Here is a 9,431-nt window from a genome sequence, read left to right as displayed (position 1 = left end):
AATAATTTTTACAAGAATGGTAGTTATAAAAAATCTTTCATGTATTACTATATAGCTAAACTAGCTATAAATTATGAAAATGAAAACTAAACACACAAAATTAATCATTGACAACAAATTAATTAACACGAGTCCTCTATACGCACTATGAAGATTGTGTTCTCTAAATGTCACCGGCTTGGTGAAGGTGAGGACAGTGTGGGGGAGATCTGCATGGAGACAATCAACAATCAGTTCAGACACAAGTAATACCATCAACAGCAAGTGATAGAGTGCGGCCATTACATCATACTAGTCTAAAAAAAATCTATGTCTTCTAATTATAAGCACTTACCACTTCCATGTTTCCTGTCTTCCCTTTACCAGCAAATTCAAAGTCTCTGCAAATAGATATATACACGTATTGATTCCAATGATAACTGTTTTTTTATTTATGAAAAGCACATGAGCAAATGCCATCAAAATTGCGAGAGGGTAATAGATAACTATTGATAACTATATACCAGTGTATGATACGTACTAACTTGTAAGCAGCTGACTAACAGCTGACTAACTAACAGGCTTCTGTAGCATACCAAGGCAATGTACGTACACACACACCTATATATAATATTGAGCAAAAGCCATCAAAATTGCGAGGTACATGTAATGACCTCCCCTCCCCCCACACATGCAGTAATATACTGTGACAATGGCCAGGCCGTGCATGTGTTGACGCAAAAGCTGTAGTTGAGCAGGTGTTCTATTTGACTCACCCTTTCTGGAATGTGATGGTGCCAGTCTTGTGCTCTGGCATGTGGTGGACAATACTGCACAAAGAAAAGGACACGAGTCAACACAAGCACATACGTAGGACAGACTGTACCTTGAGCTTCCCTGGACTGGGCACCTTGACATCAAAGTGGGTCTCCTTCAAACACATGTCTTCACGAGCTAACAGAACAATTGCAAGACTCCAGAGCCTTGATTACTGTAGTCAATAGTATAGTACGTTAGACTGTGTGTGGTGTGGGGGGGTATACAGTGTGTGTGTGTGGGGGGGGGGGTATACAGTAGTGTGTGTGTGTGTGTGTGTGTGTGTGTGTGTGTGTGTGTGTGTGTGTGTGTGTGTGTGTCTAGAGGGGTTAGGGTTAGTAGTGCATACAATCATGTAAACAAACCATGAAACACAGTACTGCAACTATAGTAGGTGAACAATCTCTAATCACATCCTGCCAGCTAATGCTCACCAGAATCACCACCAGTGTATACCACCTGGGCCTACTCTAGTGGTTGGTGCTACATGTATATCAGGATAGTGTAGGAACTAGCCCAGGAAACTGGCATTTGTTTACAGGATATGCAGCTACTATTCCCAACAGTTCCTAAATACAGTTTTCAGGTTTATGGGATGGTTTTTTAATGAGAAAAACACAAGCACAGCAGCATCACATACAGAATGCAAGCATATACATGTACTAACATGATATACACACAGAATATGAATATGATAAACGTAGCTTCAGCAAACATTATTATCACAAATGCTACCCTTTAAGACAGCTGGGGCTGTAAAATAAACTAAAAATCAGACAGTGTTGTATTCATCTACTCATGGTTATAGTGTTGTATTTAAGATACCGTAAAACACAGTCTGTAGAATCAGGATGTACAGGTATGCAAACAGTAGTTAATCACATGAAGGAGAAGAGCATATCTTCCCACAAGGTTTACATCCTCTGAAATAGCTAATTAGTTGGCTGTACTATTTCAGAGGATGTAAACCTTGTGGGAAGATATGTAAACAAAACCAAACCTGGGGTAATTACATAACGGCTTAATTAGGATGAGACACTCACCGATGATGTAGGCAGCTGAAGCAAATATGTTGGCAACAAAGAAGATGATACCAACAGAACCACCAAACTCCGGACCAAGGGCTCTGCTTATCATGACTGACCAGGGGTTAAGGATTCGTACACATACATGCCCATCCAATTACAGCCTTGACGACATGCATAGATACGTGATTAATAGCACTGCTTCACTGTACGAGTTCCAGTACACTAATAGTACATCACACGATTATACACTGTATGACAGACACTGTATTAATGACATCATGAATATGTTGTGCACAACACGACAGTACATTCTTCAGAGTCATTCAAGAAACCTGAAAAGAAATTTACTGACTGAACATAACTCAAAATTCCCCCTTAATTAATCTACAAAGAGTTTACTGCCATTAATCCCCTAACAACCACATCTACGCAGCCTAAATATAACACACAAAACATTATGACATACACATAAGTGACTGCAGGTGTGTTCATGCACTCCTGGTGACTGTCATAGTGATACAGTAAGTGACTGCAGTGTATTCATGGACTCCTGTTGACTGTCATAGTGATACAGTGTCATACCAGAGGAGGTACGACACGCAGGAGCAATTAGGCTTAATTTTCCACTTAATTAGCTGACTCAGCATTAAGAAACCTAGGCCTAAACGTGAACGGAATGTAATTAAAGTGCTCAATCAAGTCTAATTGCTGCATGTCGTACCTCCTCTGGTGTCATACAGTGATACACTGATCACAGATTTACTACAGGTAACAAGGATCTGTAGTTGTTTACCACATTACCGAGTCATTCTATGAACCTGAAAATAAATTGACTTTAACTTTTAATAGAGACATAGTTCTAGCTGGACAATTCCATGACTGAACATAGACTCTCCCCATTAATGAACACTAACGACTTAATGGCATTCAAAGAACATATGCACGAGAACACATATCAAGATACACAAAGCACACAGATAACGTACACAAGGTACACAGAGAACTTAAAGGTTTTCCTCGAGCCAATATAAAGCGAGGACCAAACTACCACCACACAAAGTGGAAACACAGTTACTAGTACAACTGTTGCTAGCCAGTGGTCAGTGTAAATGAGTTACTCCAGGTTGCAGTCAACACAAGCTAAGGACACCACTACTTGCAACAACACAAGCCAAGAACCCGGCAAGGACACCACTACTTGCAACAACACAGCATTGGAACACACACCTCACCCCTTACCCCGGCGATAAAGGTAAGTGCATGCAACCTAGGAGCAGAACATTTTACAGCTATCTCAAGAGGGGTCATTGTTGTGTAAGATACTAAAAATAATACGTCTCAAGGCAATTCCATGTAAACAATGAAAGCACCATAGGTGCTGATGGCTCGGTGGAGATGCCAAAGCTACGTAACATAAAGCTACTAATAGTTTAATTTGAGTTAATTTGCATGCTGCATGCAAACTCAAAGAGTGTGTGATGATCGACCATGATTGTTGTTAAAAACGATTGATGCCAAACTTCAAGTCTAAATTAATGGCTGCCATCAGCAGAGCCTTGCAGCTCTCTTCTCACTCTTGCAGCTACCAATAGCTAGCGTTCTAGTGCAGAGTTAACTACTAAGTAGAATAGCAACACTCGGTTTTGGTATTGAAGACTAATTGACTTACTTGTCAAAACCTTAGAAGCTTCAATACCAAAAGCTAATGTGCAACTAGGGATTCACCAAATTACACTAGGTTGGCACCACTGTGTTCATGTGGTAAAGTTTGTTACTATCTACCACATATCTGACAGTGACCTAATTCAAATACATATACAATGTACACAAACCCAAAATAGAAAATATCCCCCCTAAGATAATCAGCCAGGCAGGAAGTTATATAATCACACTCAAGCTGACTATAAAAGACCCAACTCTATTACCAGTGGTCAGTGTGAATGAGTTACTCCAGAAGTTGCAGTCAACACAAGCTAAGGACACCACTACTTGCAACAACACAAGCCAAGAACCCGGCAAGGACACCACTATATACTGCAACACCACAGCATTGGAACACGAACCTCACCCCTCACCCCGGAGATACAAGCTAAGGACACCACTAACTGCAACAGCACAGCATTGGAATACACACCCTCCCTCCCGGAGAGAAAGGTAAAGTGCATGCAACCAACATAGGAGCAGCTATAAAAGATAGCGTAATACACATTTACTGCAAATACGGCCTAACATTTGCAAGCATCAAATAACTACAGAGTGGTCACAACACATTATTACTAGGAGCAAACTCTGTAGGAACTATAGGTGTACGTTTCTAACAACATGAACAAGTAAACTACATGTCAACTGTTACCATTATTATCTATTCACAGATCCATAGGTGCATGTTAAATGAATTCACGTACCACCTTGAAGTATTTTGTGAGCAGTAGTCCAGCCAACGATTATCCTGGAATAATGACCACCACCTCCAACCAACCACCGATAGAGCTAGAGCCAGAGCTAGAGCCAGAGCTATCCAAAGGAGCAGAAAATGTACCCATACAAGACGATGCCATCTTAGTGCCTCCATTAACGAGAGAGCAGTCCACAGACTTTAACAGTTGCACTCCAAATCGTAAGAGATTTAAATCATCTGCCTCCATAGATGAAGACGACAGTGACACCTCGAGCACAGCAGTTTGTTCGCAGCTACCACACGCAATGTCTTCACAAACTTCAGACAGTAGTTCTTCGTCAAGCAGCTCAAATACAGCAACTGCTGCTTCTGAAGGAGCAGTTACAAGACATATAAGCAGAGAAAACAGCATTCGAAGACGCTCTTCAGAAGCACGATCACAGGCTCCAAGAAGACGTCCGACAGCTCTGTTCCCACTAGGGAGACAAGAGTCGTGTGAGGGAGGTCATCCTGCTGAGATGGTGACTCCAGAGGCAACGCCAGTGAGGACTAACAATGGCATCATTCATATCGTGGGACTGGTGAATATATCACCCGTAATACAATATCATAAAGACAATAATAATGTACTGCAAAATAACCCTAGGCAATATAGAAGAGCACATAGTTGTTAGCACTTCAAAATGTATTTATTTGGCACGTATAAGTATCACGATGTTATTACCATGGCCATTAAGTTGTGTTTGCACAATGGTCGCTTAGTATGTTAAAGAAAAGGAGTTACTCTATAAAACACAGTACATAGTAAAAGGGAAAAAAGATTCAGGATATAGCGGGTAATTTCAGGGAATCAATTTTTGATATTATTTTCATGGTTGCTGCTTTGCACTACAAGTAAAAGTGGTCAATGATCGCTTCATTTATGGGTCAAATATTCATGCTCTGAACTTCAACCACAACATTTTAACCTTCTCCCCCCCTACCCCCCCAAATTATACGATACAGACACTAGGAAAGCCTCACAAGTTTCAAGGATCCCGGGAAATCAATCAAAGTCGAGCACTACACTCCACAAAGAAAACCACACATCGATACATGTAGGCAGGTGTTCTGAGGTACATAGCTAATGTAACAGTGTTAGGATACAGTAAACTCCTCCACCCTCAACGGTGGCACTGGTTGCTATGGCAGAGATGGAGAGCACGGTGAGCATGACCACCAGGTAGCCTAGGACCAGCATCGCCATGGTCTCCCAGAAGCCAGCCTGGACGGGAGGGAAGGGGGGTCAATATTTGTCTCTCAATTTGTATTTTTACTAAATCTAACTCAAGAAAAACTGTACAGAAATATTTCTAAGCTACATTCATTCCTGTATTCAATATACAGAACATACTTCATACTTCAAAGCTACAATTGCTGCATTCAAGGACCCCTATACAGACTATCTAATGATACAGAGTCATACTTGACTTCCATGTACTGTACCCAAGGTTTCCTACCAGTCTCAACCAGACATTCTCACACACTTGCTCACCTGTCCCAAGACAAAGCCAAGCCTCAGGAAGATGATGACAGAAAAGATGGAAAGACAGCACGGAATGGTCACCCCAAAGATCATACCTAGTTTTCGCTCAGTCGCTGCAAGAGAGAGGGGAAATAAAATAATTGCCAAGCAGTAAATCATCGCAACAAACTAACTTCCTACATGTAAGTGTGACAGAACGAAACATTTCTTTTCTGAAAATTGGAAGCTCATTTAATCATCTCTAAAAACAATCACCCCTCAGGCAAAGTTGGTTAGGTATCTAATAGTGAAATCTCATTGTGAAGGCATACTAATATAAATGTGCTGGACACACGTACACAAGTATGCAACATTATGTGAGGATTATAAACAAACAGTTGGCTTATTGATAATGGTACAGCTTTAATAGATATAATAGTACATACCACAGTGAAAGCTTTGATTCATACAGTAAAATTCCATCCATACATAGATTACCGGTAGAAAGACTTTATTTTGCTATACGGATATGGGATCGACATGTACTGCTTTCACTCAATCACACAATGCCCTGTGTACTATTTTACAGCTGCTTACAATAGATTATAGTGAGTGTTACTAGTGGTGACTCACACATACACATACTAGCTGTCGTGTTGGGCACAACATATTCAGGATGTCATTAATACACATAGTGATTGTCATAGTGTCATACAGTGTATACAATTGATTACAGAACAGGACAGGATCTGTAACTGTTTACCCGACGATGGTCCCTACCGAGTCATTCTAGAGTGCAGGGATAATATTCAACCTCAAAAGAAATTGACTTTAACTTTTAAAGCGCATAGTTCCAATTTAATTAGCCATGGCTGAACATAACTCCTTTTAGTTACATTCATTAATCTACAAAGGCTTGTTGACATTAATCCCTTAACAACCCACATCCACACAATATTATCCTATGAATATTATTATTATGCTACAGTATGTCATTCAATGGCCTAAAAACAACACACAAAGACCGGCAAGGGTTTCCTCAAGCCAACATAAAGCTAGGACCAAACTACCACAACATATAAAGTGGAAACACAGTTACTAGTACAACTGTTGCTAGCCAGTGGTCGGTGTGAATGAGTTACTCCAGGTTGCAGTCAACACAAGCCAAGGACACTCACTACTTGCAACAACACAGCATTGGAACACACACCCTCACCCCTTACCCCGGAGATAAAGGTAAGTGCATGCAACCTAGGAGCAGAAAAATATGCAGCTATCGAAGATGTAGATACATGACATTGTAAAACTAATACCGTATCAGTGGGAAATTTTTACAGGTGCAAATGTTTGCTATTTGGCTTCAGAGCCCTCAGCAGAAATTTCGTGGGTTCTAATATTCGCGGTTCAATGACAGGAAACCACACCCACCAATAGCTTTGCATGTGAAATACAATGGGAGTTTTCGTGCTAAACTGTCTGCCCTCGAAAAACGTGAAATTTTGCACATCACGAAAATTTCCCACTATACGGTCCCGAAGCAATTGCATTAAACAACAATAATTATGGTAACCATAAAACACATGCAGCTAGCATCCATAGCATTGAAGGCACACACCTGACATTGCCCTTACCGAAAGCACTGCTAAAAGTGCGATGTTAAAACCCTAGTACCAGAAGCAATGCAACTACAAATCAATTGTTGTGGAATAATAGGTAGACAGTTACAACTGAATTCGTGTGGTCAAGTATGTGTTACTATATTTATTACTATCTGCCAACATGAATGATCTAATTTATACCACCAAAAATAGAACATAACCAGTCCCTTACAATAATTATTCATGGATATATGCCAAGCCACAGGAAGTTACAATCCACGGTATAAAACAAAGCAAAATCTCCTAGGAAGTCACAACTGCTACAACTGTTGCTAGTCAGTGGTCGATGTAAATGAGTTACTCCAAGTTGCAGTCAACACAAGCTAAGGGACACCACTATATGTATACTGCGACAACACAGTATTGAAACACGAACCTCACCCCTCACCCCGAAGATACGAGCTAAGGGCAGACACCACTACTTGCAACAACAACACAAGCCAAGGACCTGCCAAGGACACCACTATAATTATACTGCAACACCACAGCATTGGAACACGAACCTCTCCCCTCACCCCGGAGATACAAGCTAAGGACACCACCAACTGCAACAGCACAGCATTGGAATACACACCCTCCCAGAGAGAAAGGTAAAGTGCATGCAACCAACATAGGAGCAGCTATAAAAGATTGTGCAATGCGCATTTACTGCAAATACGGCCTAACATTTGCAAGCATCAAATAACTACAGAGTGGTCACAACACATTATTACTAGGAGCAAACTGTAGGAACTAGAGGTATAGGTTTCTAACAACATGAACAAGTAAACTACATGTCAACTGTTACCATTTATCTATTCACAGATCGCTAAATGAATTCACGTACCATGAAGCATTTTGTGGGCAGTAACGATCATCCTGGAATAATGGACACGACCTCGACACAACCACCGATAGAGCTAGAGCCAGAGCCATCCAAAGGAGCAGAAAATGGACCCACACAAGATGATGCCATCTTAGTGCCTCCATTAACGAGAGAGCAGTTCACAGAGTCTAACAGTTGCACTCCAAATCGTAAGAGATTTAAATCATCTGCCTCCATAGACGAAGACGACAGTGACACCTCGAGTACAGCAGTTTGTTCGCAGCTACCACACGCGATGTCTTCACAAACTTCACACAGTAGTTCTTCGTCAACCAGCTCAGTTTCAGCAACTGCTGCTTCTGTTACAAGAAATATGAGCAGAGAAAACAGCATTCGAAGATGCTCTTCAGAAGCACGATCACAGGCTCCAAGAAGACGTCCGACAGCTCTGTTCCCACGAGGTAGACAAGAGTCGTGTAAGGGAGGTCATCCTGCTGAGATGGTGACTCCAGAGGCAACGCCAGTGAGGACTAACAATGGTAGCATTCATATCGTGGGACTGGTGAATATATCACCCGTAATACAATATCATAGAGACAATAATAATGTACTGCAAAATAACCCTAGGCAATATAGAAGAGCACATAGTTGTTAAGCACTTCAAAATGTATTTATTTGGCACGTATAAGTATCACAATGTTATTACCATGGTCATTAAGTTGTGTTGTTTGCGCAATGGTCGCTTAGTATGTTAAAGAAAAGGAGTTACTTTATTAAAACACGGTACATAGTAAAAGGGAAAAAAGATTCAGGATATAGCGGGTAATTTCAATTTTGATATTATTTTCATGGTTGCTGCTTTGCACTGCAAGTAAAAGTGGTCAATGATCGCTTCATTTATGGGTCAAATATTCATGCTCCGAGCTTCAACCACAACATTTTTACCTTCTCCCCCCTACCCCCCCAAATTATACGATACAGACACTAGGAAAGCCTATAAGTTTCTAGGATCCCGGGAAATCAACCATGAAGTCGAGCACTACACTCACAAGAGAGCCACAAAGAAAACCACACATCGATACATGAAGGCAGGTGTTTTGAGGTACATAGCTACTGTAACAGTGTTAGGATACAGTAAACTCCTCCACCCTCAACGGTGGCACCAGTTGCTATGGCAGAGATGGAGAGCACGATGAGCATGACCACCAGGTAGCCTAGGACCAGCATTGCCATGGTCTCCCAG

At 41.1% G+C, this 9,431-nt stretch overlaps 1 protein-coding gene across 1 annotated transcript; it reads right to left on the bottom strand.

Annotated features, from left to right (window-relative positions):
• Positions 1-952: 952 nt before the first annotated feature.
• LOC135340442 (solute carrier family 12 member 9-like) lies at positions 953-6,820 on the bottom strand. The gene is made up of 5 exons (XM_064536799.1): positions 6,172-6,820; positions 5,756-5,859; positions 5,368-5,485; positions 1,839-1,934; positions 953-997 (listed from the first exon to the last, which is right to left on the bottom strand). Exons 1-5 carry the CDS (start codon positions 6,206-6,208, stop codon positions 993-995), a joined length of 360 nt encoding a protein of 119 aa, XP_064392869.1. The 5' UTR covers positions 6,209-6,820; the 3' UTR covers positions 953-992.
• Positions 6,821-9,431: the final 2,611 nt, after the last annotated feature.

This window comes from Halichondria panicea, chromosome 8 (assembly GCF_963675165.1).
Source record: "Halichondria panicea chromosome 8, odHalPani1.1, whole genome shotgun sequence".
Classification (NCBI taxonomy): domain Eukaryota; kingdom Metazoa; phylum Porifera; class Demospongiae; order Suberitida; family Halichondriidae; genus Halichondria; species Halichondria panicea.
This window is presented reverse-complemented; position numbering and strand designations above follow the sequence as displayed.